We start from the raw sequence: 22,780 nt of genomic DNA, 5'->3' as shown, positions 1-22,780 counted from the left end.
AATGATTTTCAATCAACGAATATATATACATAAACTCGCCAAGAAATGTGCAGAGCCATTCTGTCTCCCCGGGGATTGCTATGCTTTCTCTCCCAGCCATAGTCATGCTTGACAATGTGTTAAGTGTTCAGACTCCCTCTGCAGTCATTTTATGTGTAATAGTGTCTTGTGTGTTGTGTCTCCTAGCTCTACATACAAACTACCACGCTTACAATCTCCATGAACCTAAGTGCGTCAGTGGCGCTGGGGATGCTATACATGCCGAAAGTGTACATCATCATTTTCCACCCTGAACTCAATGTCCAGAAACGGAAGCGAAGCTTCAAGGCGGTAGTCACAGCGGCCACCATGTCATCGCGGCTGTCACACAAGCCCAGTGACAGACCCAACGGTGAGGCCAAGACAGAACTCTGTGAAAACGTAGACCCAAACAGTAAGTACCTCTCCTTTCCTTCCATCTCCCCATCCTGCATCAGGAAGCTCTGGCAGATGTGGTGTGTGCTTGCCTTTCTTTGGAGAAAGACATTGACCGTTCTTGTCCTACGGGCTGGGTTGCCTTGGCGAATGCTAGTGTTTGCTCTTAAGAGTGTGCTCATTCTTGCCACTATTTTCTTTTTGCTCCCTGTCAGAAAGCAGCTTTCAGAGGCTCTGCTTCAGAAGTGTGAAATCTCCCCCTTTCCTGGCTTCTTATCCTCTGGTCCCAAACCCTCGCCTTGACGTAAACACAGCTGTTGAGCGACCTTCCTGGTTCTCTTCCTCTTAGGGGATCAACTTCCTACTAGGGAACCGTACACCCCATTGAACCATAGCAATAGGAATGAAATTGGAATATTTAAGAGCTTTGGAACATAACTTCTTTCTACTGGAATATGAATGTGTAGAAAGTTATGATTCTTTACTAAGCAAGCCTTCTAGAAACAAACACATCAAATATTGGATAGAGCTGGCAAACTTTCATCCAAGTATACAGGCCCAGACACCACCATGCTAATGGCATCCCCATGTGGGAAAAGCATATACCAGACAACTGCAGAGGAGTTTCATCCCACGAAAGACAAAATATTAGAGGTGGGATTAAGGAAGAAATGCCAGATTTGATATTTACATGGCCTGTCTGCAATGCCTGGGTAGCCTTTAGTCATTCCCTGCAAATGACCACAAAGAAGATGAACATACAAACACTAGTTTCTTTAAAAAAAAGAAAAAAAAAGGAAAGGAAAGAAATACCATTTAACCAAAGTTAAATACTTAAAATTCCCAGTTGCTAATTTTACTAATACTATGGTGGTAAGAGTGGATTTCAGATGAAACATATCACTTCTAGGATTTATTTTCCAGGACATTTTGACTAGCTCCATACGGAATGAGGCAGACTGGCATATTCACGATACTTACTGTTTTAAACTAGAGGAGGATTCAGGTTGGCCATTAAGTCATTTAAGACTTACTCTTCAGTTATGAGCTGCTTTTGTTGTAGCCAAAGGTTTATTGCCAAGGAGAAAGTAGTTCCTATTCTAAATACTGTAAGGTAATACTTTATGCTTTACAACTGAGATCTTTAAAAACCAGTAAACAACTGAGTTTGGCCCTGACAACTGTTGTATAGAGATCCATGATCTTGGCCCAATCCATTTCTAAATAGTTGGTTGAATCAATACAGTGAATGCTTAAGAGTCTGTAGACAAAGAAACAAAGGCCCATTAACAACATCATGGGCTTCACGTTACCATTTCAATAGAAGAGATTCTGGGACTGGTGAGAGGAGGGAGAAACGATGGATGCACAGGCTCTGTTCTTGTGTCTTCAGAACAAACAATCGATTTCAAGGAGAGGGAGTAGATAGCGAATTACTGTGGTATTCAATGTGGTGTAGGAAGATGCTTCAGATTGAGACAGACCTGGGTTCAAATCCAAGCTACTCCACTTACCAGATGTGTGGCTTTGAGAATCACTGAGCTTTTCTAAAGCTTAGCATTCTCATGGATAAAATGGAGATAAGAATATCTATGTCATAAGTGTGTCAAATTCTCACGCATCTAGAAAACAGTATGTCAATTACATGTTAATTTTCTTCCATTTCTGTAAAGGTAAGAAACACACATTTCAGTGTGGTTGGTTACATAGACATGATAGTGTAGTTAAAGGCATACCAAACACCACGAGGTAGATGGGACTGGCCAATAAACATATTTCCATGAACATCTCTCTGCATCTATCTATATATATATATCCTGTATTGATAAATATACTTGCACAGTTATACTTCTGTAGCATTTTATTCTAGGACCACTTGCCAGATTTGCATTTCACAAAACCCTTACTCTGAAGGTGTACCAATAGCAGTTTTACATTTATATTTGTACACACACACACACACACACACACACACACATTTAACAAGATATGTCCAAAATCAGTAAGCAGAAAATGTGGTCATAAGTCCGTATGTATTGACAATTAGTTACCAAATTAGAAGTTTTGAATTCGGATAATTAATCTAATACTATATGCTCCTTAAAAATAACTAGCTTTCAAACAACTTTGAATGATGAGGGTCTATTCTTGTTGAGGCTGTTTGGGGTACAATACTGCCTGTTAAAATACTGACACTGACACCAATAATAACGAAAACACATCAGCTACCCTTTGAAAGAGGCATTAAACAGAATGCTTTGGGTGGAAGATCTCTCCTACTCCTTACGGTAACTCTGTAGACTGGCAATCATTATTCTCCTCTTACTGAAGAATCCTCGGCTTAGGGAGGTCAGGGAATACTACCAACGTCCCACACTAGTTAGCCACAGAGCTTGGTCTGAAACCCAGGTCTGACTCCCAAACCCATGCTTGTTGCTCTTTGCTGATCTGTGTCTCAGAACACAAGTGACATGCCGTAATTCTAATCTGGAAATCGCCCTCTTGGCTTCTTCATTTGGTAATACAGCTTGCATATACAGAATATAGTGATGTGTGGCGGTGGACTCTTTGGTTACGTGTGCTGTGAAATGCATTTCTGCTTGCTGTGTTGTCCGCAAAGACAGGAGTAACTTGAGCTCAAAGAAGGCTGCCCAGGTAGAGGCCTCATCTCACTAACTCAAAAATCCATATCTTATTGCCTGTGTCGGTCACGACAGTTATGCCATTTGGAATTCATTTGGTGCCTTTCCCTTGAAAATGTTTCGCTGGGTTTTGTCATTGTTGATGTGTTGGTGTCTACACAGAACAAAGATAAACAGTTCGGGGGGAAAAGAATGAAACCAAAGAGAGCCTTTGTCTTATAGCGAATCCAAAAGATTTTTAAAAATTATTTTAGTTATTTTGGTTTTGTGTAGACACTCCCTAAAACAAACTGTCAATAATTTGCCCAGATATTTGCTGAATTATAGGAGGAGATTCACGTACCTCCAAACATTGGGGTTTCTGATGACTCAGCTCTCAAAGATCCCTAAGAGGAATCAAAAGACCTTCTCTGCACAGTCTGTCCAGTAGAATTTTCTGCAATGATGGAAATGCTCTCTGTGATGTCCAGCACAGAAACCTCTAGTCACATGTGGCAATTCAGAACTTGAAATATGGCTACTTAACAGATGAAATACACTTGAAATTTTTACTTCACTTTAAATAAATTTAAATAGCCATCCTTGGCTGTGACTACTCCATTGGAGAGCACAGCCAGAGATCTTAATAGCAAGGATTTCACTCTGGGACATTCATTCTGAACCCATATTGGAAAATACCTCTCAAGGGTTTAGCAATGATGCTGATCTGGGACAGAGTCAACTTAAGGGAATGAAATTTTGAGGTGAGACAAAAATGCAAACCTGTAGTTACTTTAAATGATCCCTAAGGAGCCACTAATATGGAAATAGAGATATCAGAGATGTAAATTATATTTGGAAAACCAGTCCCTCGTAATGCAAAAATGGATGTATACAGAGAAAGAACAAGTAGTGAAAATTCAATTAATGAAAATAGACAAGAGTGTTTTGATAAGAGAGAACATTATTATTCTATTCTATTTAATACCCAATATAGCTCAAAGTATGTCAATTTCTGCACTTTGGTAACAGAGACAAATAAATTCTTGGCTGAAATTAAACTGTCTGGTTATAGAGAAACAAAAGCAAAGACCGTGTACTTAAGAAAAGAATACGTCTTTCCAAAGGGGAAATTCTGTCTCCTATTCTCTGAGGGAGTGTATCTGAGAGGATGCTGAATTTATGCAGTGAGCTGCAAAGTTAATAATGGAACGAAATGGTCCCTTATTGTTTCTCTAAACACTTAGTCTCAGTGTATTTCTGTCTTCAGTGTTTCCATTTGTAACTGCTCTGCTCCATCCCTGCATTTTGCCCTCTGGTACACACTCGCTTCTGCTCATCCAACTCCACACAGCAACTACACGTCCACATACAAACGAATTTGTTTGTTGGCTTCATATGGGCAGAGATGAAAACTGCCCCTGCACTGCTTGCTTTCTCCCCAAGAAGTTCAGTGTCCCTCTTAGGTTGCTTCTTCGGTTCAAATTCCATTGTTTGAAAGAACAACTTCTTTCTGCATGGATTCAGCAAAAAGTAAATCTTCTCAAAAATTTTATTGTACCTGTGTACCGCTACCATATTGAAGATTCAGAGTTCAGCCAATGCTTGTCGGTTTCTGTACTGAGACTGAAAAACAGCAGGGGGTCTAGGGGTGTAGCTCAGCTACTTCCTATTTTTTTTATTTATACACACAATATTTCTGCTGCTAGAGGATCGCAAGTGCCTGACAACGTGGATAGTTGTAGATCTGGCCACCATGATGCCTTCTCCACATTCCTTCTCTAGGAAGAAGGGCACCTCAAGCTTCTGGTGCTTGCACCCGTGTTCTGAATTTGGCATGTTTCCCCCCACTTTCTGTTGTTGACTTGGCAGAGGTACGTTCGTGGCAAACTTGAAGATGCCAGATCAACAGGAGGACTTGGTTCTTGGCTTATCCATGGCCACCAAGACCTTCTTCCAGTTGGGTGAATAATATTAACCAAGGCAGCACGGCTTGATTGGGATGATGGGTAAGGACTGCTCCCTTCCTCACCTGGACTGGTCAGAACCACATGATGCTCTGTGAATTATCCTCTGGTTAGATGCTCTGCTTGTAAAGGATCACAGTGCACAGAGATGAGCAGCCCTAAGCTACCTGGTTCTGAACTCCCATCCATTTTCTGAGCCAGTGCCCCCAGGCGGTACAGAGAAACTGCTCAGGCACCCTGACTGGTTACAGACAGTTTACTCTGGAACTGCCTTGCAGTTAGAGACGGCAGCAGGTGGACAGCATGGGATACACCGCCTCTTTGGATATAGGGCCATATGACTGATAAACTGACCCTGAGAGAGAGGCTGGATACACACTGTGTGAAAGACTAGTTTAAGACAATGAGCATATTGCAATGAAGCACATTTTAAAAGAACAACCATTTACACCTAAAATAAAAAATCAAAAAGAAGATTTTTTAAATATAAGTTTGTATTCTGGTGCTCTTTTTGAATTACCATTTTGCATGTATTGTAAAGAAGATATATGAATAAAAACTTGTGCTTTTCAGTTAAACCCTCCAACTGCTAGAAAATGGATGAGGGCACCAAACCCTATGCAAGTAATGATGCCTAGAAAATTCTGGAACACATTCCCATGCTGTGTTGATTTGTTATGGTTTTTGTTTTGTTTTGCTTTGCTTCTTCATATGTTTGGATCCCTAACATCCTCTACATTATGTTATTTGTTTCATCTTTCTGGACTAATCGTGCAGGTCAGCATGAATGGACTAGGCTGAGAAAACACAGGATGGCAACAGGAAGGAAAAAAAATGCTCTGAGCAGATAGATACATTATTTTGGAGCTGGTTCCCTTGCCTGCTCCAGTTCAAGCAAGTAAAATCCAACTGCCTTAAACCAAGAGGCACCCATGCTCCCATGTTCAGAGGTACCTGAATTGTGGTCAACTGGTCTACCAAAGGCTAATGAACCCACTGAAAGAGTGGGCATAATGTCTATGGTCTCTATCGCAGCCTCTTCTCCAAAAGGAAAGAAAAAAAGAATAAAAAGGAATGTTGTGTGCACATTTATTGTATACATACCTATATATTTACTTTTCCTATAGACTGTATACCACCAGTAAGAAAGAGTGTACAAAAGTCTGTTACTTGGTACACTATTCCACCAACAGTATAGCTTTTGCCTGCTTTCCAAAAGGTAAGAAACAGTCTACTTTTTATTTATGTGTGTTCCTGTCTCCACTGAGAATTAGAAATGTTTCCATGAAAACTGTGCATGATTACCTAGAAATCAATCTGTATGAAGAGATGCATTTTCAAAGATGATGTTTGCTAAGCATAGTGTAGACGGCTGCTGTGGGTCATGGGCCTGGTTTATTCTCTGGAGAATATGCGACTAGGCATGTGCACATTTGTCTTTCCTGAACAAGTAGCTAATAATAGCAGAATTGGTGCTGGTCACTCTACTTTAAAACTCTCAGTGCTGAGAGATTATTTTTAAATGCATGTGTTCATACTATGGGGTTTGAGAAGGCAATGTGGAAAACCTAATGTGAGAGAAGGAGGGTGTTTTACAAACTTAGTAAAAATGTTCTCATTTGTTTGTTTGTTTGTTTGTTTGTTTGTTTATGAACTACATCCCCAGAAATATATTCATTCAAAAAACAATGAATGGCCCTAACATCCTAAACCCAAAATGGTCATGTTTCCTTCTTTGCAGCAAAGAAGTAGAAATAGGTTTGCAGGCTGGGCTTCGTAATGTGTTGAAGATGATTTGGGGCTCATGATTGTGCCTTAGAGAGACACTGAACCAACTTCATTTATTTGAGAGAGCAGGGAAGGGTTCACTGAAAGACCTGAAGAGTCTAAAGATAAATTTCAGCATCAGTCAAACCCAAGAATTACCAATAAATACCACGGGTATTCAAACTAATGCCTTAGAAGAAATGGTGAATCCTGTGACGTGTGAACGTGGGTGTGGGAACGGGCTGTAAGAGTTGTTATTGACTCACCATTGATGTTTACATATCACTTTGAGCTCTCACTAAAGGATATATGCTATGAAATAATAATAGCAGCAGTAGTAGTGATAGTAGCACCTCCCTGTTTCAGCCTACGTGATATGATAGTATAGTGAAAAACAACATTTGCTTTGGCAAGTCCCTGTCCAGCTGGAGTCAGGACATTTCAAACTGTGGGAAAACAGACAGTAGAAAACATGGAGTAGAGTTATTAAAATCATGGGGTGACTCTGAATATAAGGTCCGCTTTTGTTCTCCTCTAAACCTCCTAATATACTTATAAAATCAACAGAGACTTGTCTCCAGAGAGATTCCAAGAAAGAGAGCAGAGAGGTCCTATCATTGGGAGGAGGGACATATTGCTTCACAATGTGGGCTAGTCTTCCTCTTTCCTAACCTGGAACTTTCTATCTGCTATATTTGTTTCCATCTTTCTTTCTATAATGGTATCCTGAGTACAAATAATATCTCGTGTGTGTGTTTTTTTAATCCATTTAGAACTGTAAGACAGGACAAGAGTACTTTCAAAGAGTAATTACACTGCCTGTTGATTTTAGATGAATGCCAGCAACTCACCCTTTAATTTCAGATGTATTGTTCACATAGCTATTTCCTTTTTCCATATCAACACGATCTGTCCTAGTTTTTAAATAGGGCATTCTTTTGTCCCAGTGAATATATAACTGTATTCCAGTGAGATTTCAAGTTTTTGCAGTACAAGTGCTTGTCAAAACACTGCAGCTCATCACTTTAATAGTCCTTTTACATGAAACTGCCTGAGAATAAATGAGAAGGAAATTTCCCTGGGTAAAAATGATAGATTTAATCTCAAGCCATTAAAAATTCTCCCCAGCTCCATTCTCAGTTGATGCCTTTTGGTTTAAAAGATGCAAGATGAAAATGTTTTAAGTCAACCTTCCGGTTAAAAAGAACTTTCTGGATGTGCTGTTTAGAAATACACATTTTGCGACGATTGTCTTGTTTCGAAGAGTTTGATTAGGTGCTCTCCTTTTCTGCCAATTTAAAAATGGCTTCATAAATTAATGAGAAACATATCGCTACTTACAAATAATTGGGACCAGAAGTTTGTCTAAGTTACAGGTATTCAAAGAGGGGAGCGTATCACCATATTCAGGTGACAATGAGACTGGAAAGCTTGGGCAAACAGTGAAAGAAGGCATTTCATGTTGTCCATTCAAATCCATTTCTGTGTGGTTGTTTTCAGGGCCACAAAACAGTAAAGAAAAACCTATCAATTCAAGGGTGAATTTTTGTACTATTGTGTTAGTAAAACTTCAATTTAGGCCACCGTGCCCCATAAAGGCAGACAATACTGAGCAAATCTAAAGTCTGCTTTTGAAGGGTTTAGAGCGAGCAGGTTCAAATTCAGACAGAACAGAATCTAACCTGGTTTGAAAGCACATTCCACATAATGCAACCCTCCTTTGACAGATACTGTATGTCAGACATGGCCGGACTCAGCACTGCCTGCATCTTTTTCTGAATGTTTCTAAATTTTGAAATTCTGCAGTGTTATGAATCTAATGATGTTTATTTTAAACTGCAATTAAGCAAAAAACAAAACAAACAAAAAAACAAGAACAAATAAACAACCCCCCCCACACACATAATCTGAATTAATCTGTCATCGTCACCAGATCAGGAAGCAGGTCATTGTGTTAGGAAGTAAATTTTCTGAGCACAGGATGGTTTTCCTGATTGGAAAACTTTGAGTTGAACTCAGCCTTGCAAATATAGACAGTCCTGAACCTTATTTTACAGTCTATTTAACCGTCCTGAGTCTTATTTTGTCCAGGTATATTGTTCTGAGCAAGTACATGGGTTATGATATTATGGACATTTCACTAATAAATTATATGGTATTGTAAAAAATGAAAAACCTCTTGCTTCTTATAATTTCTATAATGGGAATATTTCACATTTCTAAGTTTTTTGGAACTGTGCAATCTGTGGTTTTGTAATGTATTGAGAATGCCTGTCCTCTTCGACATTCAAGGTGAAAACCCTGAGTTGACTGGACACTCCCTCAATTTAAATTCCACTTTAAAACACTCTATAAGTACAGCTTAGCAAAGAATATATGTTCTCTGGCCTTTGACACAGAATCACCTTAGAAATAAATGCAGCTATAAATCTTGCCGGCATAGTTCTTTCTGCCTAAGGGCTCTGTGAAGCGCCATCATTTCACCATGGTTTGATCTCAGCATCCTCAAAACCCAATTAATGTTTGCCCCCTCTGTTCTGCAACTTTGCTTTGACCTAAAGAATGGGATGAAAGTTCACATGGCTGGGATGTCTACTGGTTGGCATCAAAGGAACATACACATCGTTCCCCAGAGTCCGGAAAACTATGTCAACTTTTACATTTAAGCCTGGCACCACACCACCTGGCCAGGACCTGTGAAACAAGAGGATTTTAAGTTGGGTCAATCAAATGTTTGTCAAGCTTCGTTCCCCTGGGTCATCCCTAAACTGACTAGGAGTGGGGGACAGAAGTGGACAGTACCCTCAGGGGACCCCAGATCTAATGGAGGACTTGCAGGTAAGCAATTTGAATTGAGACTGACGGAGGGCTCTTAGGAGAGGTAGTAGCAGGTGGCTCCCTGTGGAGAGCATCACCCAGGGGGTTTTGTTTGAGCTGCTCTTAAAAGATGAAGGATGCTAGGCAGCTGTAAAGAAAAGGCTGGAGGCAGGAGACAAGTAAGCAAAAAGGAGCTGGAATGCAAAAGAATGTGTTATGTCCTGGGACTGGAAAGCAGTTCTGAGGCTGGAGTATTGTATTTTGAGGCAGATGGTTTCCGGGGATGATACGAGCCTGTGTATAGACTCAGTTGCCTTTATCTCTGTGCTGTGAGCGGAAGGCCTGCAAACACTAGGATCTCAGAAGATGTCCATGGCGTGAATGGAGTCTAATACTTTACATCCCAAAGGCTCCTAGCCTCACCTAGGACGTCACGGGTAACAGTAAATATCTACTAACTGAGTAATTATTTATTAAGGATAAGAAAGTAGCAAGTCTACAGCCTCAGCAAGCGGAATTCAAGACAAAAATCTCTAATGTCACAAAAAAGGGCAATGTTTGACCCTGATGTCACAGGTTTCAAAACTATGTTTTTATGGATAACTCTTAAAACTGACGGTCAGCCCTGAATCTGCATTTCCGTAAATAACATCTCTTTGGATGAGCTAACCCTGTGGATGAAACCAACAAAGTTTTATGCCTTTCCTTTTATGGACTGCAGAGACCAGTTTTCATTCAAAGGGCAGGTGAATTTCAAAGTTACCTCTGGAAATGAATCTTAAGCACTTGTCTTAAATGGTTATAGCTTCTAATTTGGTAAAAACAGAAACATAATCAATATAGTTTTTTTTTTTTTTTCTGAGCATGAAGTGCATTTTCTCAGAGACTGGCACTCAGGACAGATTTTGAGTTTTAGGCCCCCAGTTTCTTTCGCATTTGAAAAGAAAACAGCGTGTGTCCTAAACCAAGGTCAGTTAATCTCTACAATCTTTCTTCCTCCCAATTACTGTGAATGAGCATCTTCTCAGGACTCAAGTGATGGTGACTCTGGTTTCTGCTACTAAAGACAGTGCCTCAGCTTCGCAGATTTTTTTTTTTTTTTTTTTTTGGCTGTACAATGGAACTCGGATGCATTTTAAATTAACTTTCTCTAGGAATCAAAGGTAATCATTATTTCTCTTTACGATCCACATGAATATTCTCATTATTTTTTTCTTTTCAAGTTTAAGATTAGTTTTGAATTCCTTTTATATCTCTGCCCTCTTTCAGAGTAACCTCTGGAGACCTTAGCTTGCTCAAAGAGGACTGAGAAAATGACTGTAAAGCCTGTTCTTGCTGAGTTGATCCCAACACCCGGAAGACATGGCAGGAGTCAGCCATCCCATGTTCTGTAAGTTGTGGTTCACGTAACACTTATGACTGTGTGCATGTTGTTTTTTTGTTTGAGTGTTTTTTCCTTCCAGCCAAGAATAAGGAAAATTGGACCAGGGTCCTAACCCCGGCTCTGATACCCTGAGTGACATAAGCTTCATCACCTCGTGGACGTCTGTGATCTTGAATAAGTCACGTAAAATGGGGGGAAGCTTTCCTTGATGAGATACCATGGAGATGGCATGGAAGCATGTATATGAAAGCCTTCCTTTATAAAGGGCTGTGCTTATACATTTAATTTTTAGTCATAATTGGCTTTCCTGTCTCCTCTTCTTTCGTGGTTACTTTTTCTTTTTTGTCTACTATGAACCATCAGAGTTAGAAGGAATGACATCGAGATTGCCTATGAAGTCAGGAACCTTTTCTCTAAATACAACAAGCTCTGTTTTTGAGATGGGTCCCTGTGGTCTCTGATGGGTCATTAATAGTCCTGGGCTTGGTGAAATTGACAGAGCAGGCTATCAGTCACTCAGCAAGGCTGCTGTGGGACGGCTAGGCTCATACCACCTGATACATGAACCACTCCATGGGATTAACTTCGACAGGTCACTCCAGGCCGACTGGCAAGCCGAAGTGCATTTGAAGTACAAATAATAGTTCTGGGTGTGTCTTGAGTGATAGAATAATAGCTGAGTGGAATAGAATCCCTCGATCTTTGCTTGTGAAATACATCTGCTTTCCTTTCAAGGCTGGGATATTACAACAAAATGAACTAACAAGATGTCGCAGATCTTCGTTGGTATTTTGAAGTTTGGTGTTTATCAAGCTTATCTCAAATACAGAACTGACCCAAAGGGCCAGGCCCATTCATCTCAGTCTTCAAAGGGCCTAGCATGGTGCTTTACAGCAATTTAATAACAATAATATCAGTATGATGATGCTTATAATTGTACCATATCACGCCTGTTGCTATAGACTTACAACGTGCTCAGCCATTCATTGAGACAGGTCTTGCTGTCCCCACTTAACAGATGAGGAAACTGAGGCTCAGAACAGTGAAGCAACTTCCCAGTGACCCACACACCAATGAGTGGATGCCTGAACTTGGGTTTCCTGGCCAGAGTGCTTTCTAACAAGCTTCTTAAAAATTGAATGGAGTAGGACAAAATATTTACAGTCTATCATAATGAGCATTTATTGTTCTCATCAGCTGATTCTAGAGGTCTTCAACTTCCCGAAGATGAGAGAGGCCCATCAGGGCAGAAATCATAATCTGTTTCCAGGACTGTTTTGGGATAAGATGTGCTCTCTTTTTTTTTCCTAATGGTACTGCAAATAATAAGGCTACTTGATGTTATTTTCACCTACTATTGGATTCTTTTGCTGAAAAAAGTAAAGAACGTGGCCTTCTAGAGCTAGAAATGCTTAACTCTGAAGAATGCATTGAAATCCACTGAATAACAAACTTGGGCAGAGTGTAGCCTGTTCAGAGTGAAAATCACAAGTCATCATCTTTTGCTGACTCTCAGCAGACTCCACCTCCGTATAAGGTGATCGAGTTTGGCAAGGGGACCTAAGCAACGGAAATTAAACTCTGAAAAGGATTTGCTAGCATTAAAAAATGGCACTTTCCTGGCACACAAAGGCACAAAGCTAATTCCCACCCCAGCTTCATCACCTGCTCCTTCTCTCTCTGCCTTTGCCACCGCAAAGAACTGGCCATCAGGGTCATTATCATCTGTGTTAGCTGAAAACCTGATTAAGCTGGCCTCCTAGGGTTAGCATGAAAAATGCTCGGTTTTCGTTCTAGGAACTTAATTCCTCTTTCCTTCGTTTTTGTCATGTTTGCAAATTTCATGTGCATTTTAATTTCCCGTGATTTGCCAAAGTCCAGACTGAGACTTGAGCTGTTGTTTCCATTCAGGTGAAGAGTCCAACCACAGCTGAGCATCTGCACTGGCACACAGTCAGGCGACTGGCCAAGGCAAGTATCTTCTGCATCCTTCTGAGGATACCCAGGAAGCTTTGCTACCCAGCCCGCCAATTAAATTAATGAATGGAAGACGCTTTGTCCCATTTCCAGGACGCTCTGCGTCCTGGGCGGTCCGCATCACGTACTGATATAACGTCCTCTCAATATTCCCAAATAAGGAGAAATTATAGTAAAGACGGCGTGAGATCTTGGCCGATGAGGACCTTATCTAGGGGCATCATTTAGGGGAGACGTCAGTGGCATCAAGTGGGGAAGAGATCCCTACTGTGAACCACTGTGATCTCTGACGAAGGAAGCCCGTCCCTTCCTGGGGGCTGCAGTCTCAGTGCAGCAGTATGAGTGGGGCACCTGCCCAACTCCCACATAAAGCAAAAGAGATGACAAAAGGGGAGCAGCACGTGGGGTGCTGTTCTTTACGCCAAGCAGACAAAATACGGATTCTTTGGGAAAGACCAGCTCTGTGCCTCAGTGTCCTCATTTGTCACGTGTAACTTCATATGACAGTGGTAAGGACTAAATAAAAGCAAAGCACTGGGAACAGAGTTGACCCAGAAGCTATTTACTTGTAAGCCATCAGTATTATTCCATCACCTAAAATTAACTGGATTTTTCTGTTGGTCTTTCCTCTAGGAAAGAACTTGGAGATTCCAATCTGATCTTCTTCCACATGCTCTCATGTACCCATTCTCCTTCTGTACCCCACGCAATAAAGTGTGAGAGTGTCAAGTCATCCATGTGACTCTGATTTTTGTCGGGAAAAGCCTGCCGGATTTTCAGATCGAAAGATCGACCTACCTCCTTTCTTTGTCGTCAACCTATTTAGTATTGATCAATTTTGGAGCAGCGGTGCCTTAAAGCCACAATTTCGCTGCACCATCAGAGGAGCCACCTGAGAAATGACATTCAAACACACTTCGCTACATCTCATAACGGCACCTACTTCCTGACTCTCAGCGTAAATTCAACACGGTCACCACTGTGGTGATGTTTACATGGTTACTGCTACCCGTTAGTACCCAGATATTCAAGAAAATACCAAGGACCAAACTAAATATCCTATTTATAGCAGAAAATTGGCCAATAAGAAATCTCAAATGCATCTCAGTTTATACTTCTGTCTCAGTGAAATCTTTTCTTCCCTAACCTGGTGCTCACCACAATGTCACCTGTTTTTAAAAGTCTTCCCCAGGGATTCTGATGCACATCCAGGTTTGCGAACTTTTCTTTTTTAATCCTTTCTGGTAATCAACACATGCAGTGTGGCGTTGGTGTGATGCTTACACAACGGCATGTTTTCCAGAATATTAAAAAGACTAATTAAAAAAGTGATTCAGGTTTATCACACCAGCAGCATCCACCACGCACCCAGGAAGTCATCTCTCACTGCGTGCTAGCACAGTGAGAAGCTATTTCAAGGTCTTCTCTCGAGAGACACTTCCAGACTGGTACTGCAGACTAAATAAAGATGAAGCTAATTGCTGAGCTCTCTTATTGGAGCGGAAAACATAGCACCATCTTTGTTTAAGGCTGCATCTCCATGACAACACCAGATAAGAAGCTGGGTTAATAGTCTTCTTGCCCGCACTTGGTGAGTCACTGGTCATGGCCTTTGTGGGCAGAATGAGTTGATACATCCTTAGGCCATCATTTCAGGTTGCTCAGCAGAGCAACTCTGAATTTGTTTAGCCGGGAAATCCTCCAAGAGATTTTACTGTTTTCAAACGTTTATTGATGCTTTTCATGCCTTCTTGCCCACTCAGGAAGTGAAAACTGTCAGAATAACCATTGTTTCAATTACCGTTGCTGTTAAAAATTCACCGTGATCTTATGAAGAGGCAGCCTAGATGCTAAACCCTACTTTGCCCTGTTCTAAATTGTCATGTGAGCACACTGCTTACTCTCTATGCATTGGGTTTCTCATCTTCAAAACAGGTATAATATAAGTAACTACCTCCTAGGGTTGTTATTAGGATTGAATTAGTTCATATGTTTAATACAATGCTTAGTCTATAATATGATGGCCAATAATTAGCAGATACTCTTATTATGAGTATCACCAACTGATCAACAGCCACTCAGTTCATACAGTAGCCACTAGCCACATGTGGCTATTTCAATTTAAATTAATTCATATTAAATAAAATTTAAAATGTATTCTTCACTGTACTGGCCACATTCCAAGCGCTCAGTGGGTACACATAACCTAGTGTCTACCCTTTTGGACACCAAAGATATAGAACATTGAAACCATCACAGTAAGTTCTAATGGCCAGCTGAGCCATAGCCTAGGGAAAATAAAAAGGAGGATAAGAACTTCCTTTAGAGGAGAGAGCTGTGTTGTTCTCAGCAATCTCCACTAACTGTGGAAACAGTCTCTAGGCTCTCTCTGGGAGCCGTGGGGTCCATTTCTTTGGTAGCATCTCGTCAGGAGTGGTTTACGCTGTGGGCTGTGCAGTCAGTATCATTAACAACAACAGCAAAAATCTGTTTTCCAAACATTGGTCTTTCTCTGTTGGGATGGTTCCCCATTCCTTTCATATACTATTTAAATTGCTCTGTATTTATTGATTCTACGGTTGCACACAATTCTTGAAAAGCAGGCCAGGTGGCAACTTTGCAGTCATCATATGTCTTGTAGCAGAATCCTGTAGCTAGTGGAGAGGGTGATTTTCTTAATCGTCACCCAAGGGGACGCGATGTGCATGTATACTTGTCATATCAATGTTGCTCGGCAACCGAAAAGCCAAGTTAAATATTCAAAGATGTGAACAAAGATGAAGCCTTCGCTCCATCTCAAGAAGCATGTTCCTGGTACTTTTCATCTGTGAATGGCCCACTGTGGAATTCTAACGTTGGCTGGAAAATGTTTAGTCCTTTTCCTTAGAGTCATATTGACATGGCTTATCTGTCCTATGCCTGGCTAGTCCCTGACATCATTGCCTGGCAGGTGCTTTGTGAATGTTTGACAGTGAGAGAGAAATATAGGCGCAAAGTAAAAGATGTCTATCATTTCCAACAAGCAAAAGTTTTATGTGAATCATGAAGAGTTAGTGATGTTATACATCATCTAGAGGAGTCTCTGTTATCGATTTATACTTTGGGAGAATTTTTACTGTAAAACTAGCATGGGAAATTGGGAACAAGAGCCAGTGTAATATACTTAATACCAGATCAGCTCTATCAAACTGGTTGACTACACTACAGCTCCAGAGAAACCTCTCCCAGCATCTCCGATGCTCATTCCAGAACTCAAGCTATAAAAGGGCAGCGTAGAGAGAGGCAAAGTAAAAACTCTCTCTTCCTAGTTTTGAATTTTCTAAGTAAAACAAGAGTTGATCACATTGATCACTAAATATTGTCAATAGAAGAGTATTGATGAATCTATGTTCTAGGAATGCAGAAAAAGATTTTTAAAAATCCACACGGTTTTAAAAAATTATACCAACAACTAATGGTTACCATCGGCTCACCCTTATATAACATTTCAACATTTCGTAGTTTGGTTTTATCATGCGCTCACACATACAGCTTCTCATTTTGTCTTCAGGGCATCACGATGAGGCAGATGGCATTATCCTCATCTACAGAGGTACAAACTACAGCTCAGGGGGTTATGAAAATCGGCCAAGGTGTTAGTGATTAAAGTAGCTTTAGAAGCCATTCTGACCCCACTATACCCCTGCATCCCTTCATGAAGGAGGTGCAATATCTTAGGACTGACAAGTTCATCTTTAAGCCGAGGACACAGAGAAAAAAAATCCCTCATTATAGAAGATTCAGAGTAGAGCACAATCTGGAAAACAATTTTTTTTTCCTATAGATAATCACCAGCAATGAGCAGCCACTAGGTCACCCTATCCTCAGAAAGGTAAACAGCTCAGCCAGAATGGAGAATAAAGATGGATGGCTATAGAAGAAGGAGTGAATTATTAATACCAGATAACAACGTACGCTGTTTATCTCTCCAAGGCCAGGAGGCTGGCATGGCTGGAGACGTGTGTGCTGTGGGCGATGGGAGGAAACAGGATCCTTTCTGCCTTGTACTTTTTCAGCTTGTGCCTCTGACACGGTTACCTCATGGGTTGTAAAGACACTGCCCAAGTCCAATTTAAATCCAGGGGTCTTATTTTTAATCAAATGGCCTTTTGAGGCTGATGACAGAGATTAAATCAACTCTGAGAAGAAAGGGAGACGCTTACTCTTTCTTTTTCATCGACCAGTCTTGTTTCTAACGGAGCCTGATGGAAACCACCCCACATGATTTATGGAGTGCTTACTGTTGTCAGGCTCTGGGTGTACACAGCTGAGACAGAGCAAGCCGCCTTTCCTCCAGAAGTTTATATCATCCACAGGAGAAGGGAGAATAACCAACCTTATTAGACATGACACACAGATGTGTAACAGACGTACGTGAACAGGACTCAAAGTAGCCCTTTGCTCTCATGGGGTGACAAGAGGACAGTCTCACTGGGGCTTAAAGAATGAGGTAACATGGGAGAGGGGGTTCCAGACAGAGGGATGGGGAATGAAAATGACAAAGTGCATGAAATGGTGGCAACGTTATTCGTGGTGCTGGGGGTCGCAGACCTTGAGTATTTTCCGTGCATCCACCACCATTCCAGATACTTAACGTGTATTAGCTCATTTAACCATATTAACCTCATCAGATGTGCATCCTTCCGCCCACTGTACAGATGAGGGAAGTGAGGCACAGAGAGTTTAAGTAAAAGTAACTTCCCTGAAGTCACAGAGCTAATAAGTAGAGAACTTTGGATAGAAGCTCAGCCATCTGGGCCCGGAGGCCATGGTTCTGACCACCGTAGTGCTTTCCAGTGATAGGTACGTGGTGTGTTTGAGGAAGGTCCATTTTCCAGTTTAGCTAGACTATAGGGCTTCTCAGCCATGGCACTAGTGACATTTGAGGCTGGACAGTTCTTTGCTGCAGGGGGCTGCCTGCGGCATTGCATGTAGAAGGTTTAGTAGCATCCCTGGCCTCTGTCCACCAGCTGCCTGTGGCACCTCCATCCTGCAGTTGTGCACATCAAAGATCTCTCTAGACATTGCCAAATATCCTCTGGAGGTACAGCTGCCCCAGTTAAGAATCACTGGTCAAGCATATAATGTGTGAGGTTGCAGAGAGGCAGAAAAGTGTATTAGAACTCAACTCTGAATGTTCTGCAGTTCTATCGTGAAAGCCGTGAGAATGCATCCTATAGAAAGAAAGGTGCCACCTGGGGTTTAATAACTGAGGAGCAGCAAAAAAGGTAACTTGCAGAAGCACGAGGACAGGCAGTCCTATGAGAGACAACACCGACTTCTGAGTTCTCAGTTCAGGAATAGGATGTGTTCTCAGACTTTATAAATTATATGTTCAAAAATCCTAAAGCTAAAGATAGCAAAGGGTAATCTTCAAGAAGAGAGGAAAAGTTCTGGCAGCATTTCACCCACTGGTCCCTGGAATGCAGCCAATCTCTGACCTGAAAACTCAGAACTCAAAGTTTCATTTTAGGTAAGAGAGCTTCTGGATCTGGGGGAAAAATACCCAGTTTTCTTAAGTGCCAATGTCAGATCCCACGTCACTGGGTAAGTGTGAACACAGTTATGGTTCCATCAACTTTAGGGAGGACATTTCTGTAGAAATATTTACTGGACACCATGGGGAAAAAAATGGAAATATTCTCCCCCCAAGTCTCTATATAGACACAATTTCAAGCCAAGGGGGTATGTGTTCAGAGCAGCAAAAAGACCTATGCACCTTCTAAATATCCTTCAATAAATGTATTACTTTTGTAAAACAAAGATGGCTTAAAATGATCTAATCCAGAACTCTACCTCAGGAGGTAAATAAACATCCACTTAATTATATAATTCCATCTCTCCCTCCAGCATTCTTCTTTTCTATTACCTGTTTTGGCTTCTAGTGAGTTCTTTTTCGTGTCATTGGGAAGATTAGAAAGACATTTCCTGAACCCTCTTTACAAGGCTGCCTAGTGCAGCTGCAAGCTTCTAACCAACTTCATAGTTTTGAAGATGGAATTCTCTTAGGAAGATTAACTTGATTGCCTAAGAAAAAGTATCCAATCTCAGAGAAAGCCGACAATGCATCTCAGACAGAAAGCCAGCCCAGGGTCAGAGCCAAGGGCTTTGGCATCAGCCATGGCTAACTTCGACACAAACGTCTTCCCATCTCAGCTGCCTCATCTGACAGCAAAGGGATCTGAATAACTTCATTGACCAGGTTCTTTCGGGGCTGCATGTGGCCCAAGCTGAGGCCCAAGCTAAGGCCCTAGGATGTGGTCAGATGTATGGCTGACATTCAGTAATAGGTATCCCTTCCGATCCAGCATTTAAGAGAATCATTCAGGACTTTGAGAGCTCAAACCAATCTTGTAATCTCTTGCAGATGCTTCTTGTGTTCAGATAAGGAAATGATCTGCCTTCTAAAAGAGCACATCCCAGTCATTTTGTGAACCTCTCACAACTCAAGGCAGAAACCTGCCCCCACAACCCATCTCACTTTGGTCTCAACGACAGGCTGGAATTGTAGGATTCAAGCCTCTCAATATCAGTTCTCCTGAGAATAATCTCAGACCCTTGGTTTGCATTGTAGTGAGAAAAATATGTTATAGAGAACACTGTCTCTTCAATAAGTTTGTTTAAAAAAAGATTCTCAAATAGAATGGTGAAGTCTAGCTCAGGCATTGGACTAATGATTTGAAATTTTAAACAGCTGGAGCTTTTTCAAGCTTTACAGTTTGTCTTTGAAGAGGAATCCAAGGTTTTTAGATTCTTCATAAATAGTAAATAGATTTAGTCATAAATATCCTGTAATATGTGCTTTGTTCCTTTTAATCAGAGGCAAGTTGCAATTTCTGATTAAACAATATAAATTATTACACAGCAGCCACCGTATGGGAAGAACAGCTACCAAGAAGTTCAGTTTCTGTACTGATGAAAGGCACGTAAAGACACTGAAACCCAAACATCTGCCAAACATTGTTGGGAAAAGGGGACACTGAGTGATGTCTTGTGATGTTTTAAGGACAGCAAACAGCTGGCGTGAATGTAAGTAGTTTTAAGATGTCAGGAAGAAATTTAGATCGTTAAGATTAGGGGATCAGTCCTCATTTCATAGGTGACTTCTTCCTTCCCTTCAAAAGTGCACATTCTTTCTTCTTCTCCAAGACAGATGTTAACAGAACAGAAATCAAGCAACCAGAAAATGCAATTGATAAAATCCCAGGAGGGCAATGAAAGTGAAGCATCCCCCTCCCCTCACCCCCCCCCGCCCCGCCTTTCCTCCAGGGAATGGGCATGAAATTGTTTAGACTATCTGGGGACTTTGCTCTCAGGCGTGAGGTGGGCACTAGCAGTAGCTTGAGATGTGCTTGGGACTCTGCAAAAGGGAGGGGCTTGAGCAAAGCAACAGAGGGGACCTTTGCTGGCATGCTGCCCAGCCTCGCCCAGAAGATCCTTTTCCTTCTGGATGCTATTGCTTCTCCTTGGCCACTGGATGCTTAGGTCTAGGAGCTCATACAGGAGACACATGTAGTTGTGTCTATTTCACTCCATCCCTTCTGGCCTCAATAAAAATTGGAGGAGTCGTCTAATTGAACCAGTGGTAGGAGCTTCACTCAGAAAACACACACAGTCTAAAGAGTGGGTGGTCAGTGAACACGGATGCCTAACACAAGAGGTTCTTCACTAGAATGATTTGAAAATCAAACCCTAAGCTGAACAGAACACAGTATTATTCCTGTAAACCAGGTCTGCTTCTTATCATCTGCAATTAGACAGTTTCAGAGGCTAAGGTGTATGGTGATGGGAGCTGTATTTTTCCTCTTTGCCACTGCATCTTCACCACCCAGCACAGGGTAGTTGGAAAATCCACTTTTAGAACTAATGTACAAAATACAACAGGAGTTGTGATGCATGTATTTTCAACTAACATTAATTCAACCCCATGGATTCCATAGAAGAAAAGGGTGAGAGGAGAGAAGGAAAGAAAACTTGTTCTTCTTGCTTTTCCTGTTCAACCTAGAGCCAGGCCTCCACTCCAAGGGGAAAGTGAAGCCTCAGCAAAAATGCAGAGAGAATCCAAGTAAGTCACTCTGGACTCTCCCGCTTCTGCAGTCCCAGGTCTTAGTGGTTAATGAAAAACTGAAGAGCTTCTCAAATTTTAATGTCCATGCGATCACCCAAGGATCTTGTTAAGTTGCAGCTAGAGATGCTTCAACTCAGCATGTATCTAACAAACTCCTGGGCGATGCCCATGGTGTCAGTCTTTGGACCACATGCTGGATTACATGGGCTGAAGGGATGGTGAAGGAAAGCTCTGACCATGCCCAAATTTTCCCAGACATGCTGACTTTAAAACCTAACTCCTGTGAAAGATGTGAGTCCACTACACACCAGTATTTTAACCTAACGTCACAGTCATCCTATAATTAAACAGTGAATGCAAAAACTTGGCGTAATTCAACTGGCTATTGTTATCTGAAGATGTTTCTGTCTCTTTCAGCAGAAAACATAACAATATGGCAAGTTGTAATTTCACTTACGAGGTGTTTTAGGTTATTTTTTACACGTACAGTGGTTTAAAGCACCTACAGCAATAAAAAGATAAACAATAACATATTCAAGACCCATTTGCACTGTCATATATACTGATCTTAATTACAGACTGCAGATTTTCATCTACTTGCTAACAGTAAGTCAGCTCTTGAATAATTAGGAGGAGGAAGACTTATCACTGGAACAGAGTACAAAAACACTTTTGTTTTTCAAATGTCACTATGACATTTCAAAAAAAAAAAAAAGAAATTCCAAAGGGAACGATAGTGATAACAAAGTGAATGCAAATATTAGTCCAATATTGAAATCTAGGAAACGGGGCCCAGACGATCACGGGCTGAAATACAGATGTCCTGACTCTTTGGTTCTCAGCACTGACTGCCCCTTGGAACCACCTGGAAACCTTTTAACCTACACGCATGCCTGGAGCCCACCACCCCGGATTCTAGGTAGTTGCATTAGGATGGGGTGCAGCAGCTAGAGTTTCAGCAGCTCCCTAAGTGAATCTAATGGCAGCCAAGGCAGAGAACCCTTGCTCTAACGTAGAGCTTTTCAACTCTGGGCCCTCAACCAGCACCATCAGCACCACCTGGGAACTTAGAAAAAGTGTAACTTCTTGGCCTTCACCCTAGACCTGCTGGATCAGAAGTTCCGGGGTTGGGCTCCATCCATCTGTGCTCTAGCAAGCCCCCAAGGGGAGTCTGCAGCATGCTACTGGGAAGTCTTTCCTGAGAAGTGTGAGGGTCTTGTGCTTCCTACCCAGACATTCTTACGGGGGCCACTAAAAGATCTCACACTGAGACGTTCCTGTTGGGTGGCTTACAACCTGGTTGGCTCGTGTTAAGTCCAGAGAGGGCTCTAGTACCTCCAGTTTGGGAGTCTCAGCAGTGGAAGGAAACTTAAGATCACTGATTTAAAGATTTAGTGGTCACCATGTTACCCCCAAAATACAATCATGTATAATATGCTTCAATACGTCTGTGATAGGAAACTTACCACCATCTGACCTACTCCTGTCCATCTTCAGATGCTTACTAGGTACAGACGCTAGGCTAAGTATTTACACAGATGACTCATTCAGGCCTGACAGCAGCCCCTGAGATGGATGCTGTAATCTGCATTTGACCCCTGCACAAAAGAAGTCTGAGGGAGGTGTTAAGATTTGCCCAAGGCCATGTGCTTTCTTACAAAATGTACACCAAGCTCTCTGTCTTAAGGACATATAGAAAATTCATTTTCAGCACTGATAACTTGAA

General features: G+C 41.4%; 1 protein-coding gene across 2 annotated transcripts in view; it reads left to right on the top strand.

The window, feature by feature from the left end:
- Nucleotides 1–22,780, top strand: part of GRM7 (glutamate metabotropic receptor 7) — an 802,500-nt gene that overhangs the window by 750,888 nt on the left and 28,832 nt on the right. Inside the window, exons 9-10 of one of the 2 annotated variants that reach the window (XM_057705554.1) lie at nt 187–433; nt 6,130–6,200. In XM_057705554.1, coding sequence (XP_057561537.1) covers nt 187–433; nt 6,130–6,200 — 318 coding nt within the window. Of the gene's footprint in view, nt 1–186; nt 434–6,129; nt 6,201–22,780 lie in introns of those variants that run through there. The other variant, XM_057705555.1, reaches the window with a different exon arrangement.

Source organism: Hippopotamus amphibius, chromosome 13, assembly GCF_030028045.1.
Source record: "Hippopotamus amphibius kiboko isolate mHipAmp2 chromosome 13, mHipAmp2.hap2, whole genome shotgun sequence".
NCBI lineage: Eukaryota > Metazoa > Chordata > Mammalia > Artiodactyla > Hippopotamidae > Hippopotamus > Hippopotamus amphibius.
Note: the sequence above shows the minus strand (reverse complement) of the source record. Positions and strands in the feature narration are given on the sequence as shown.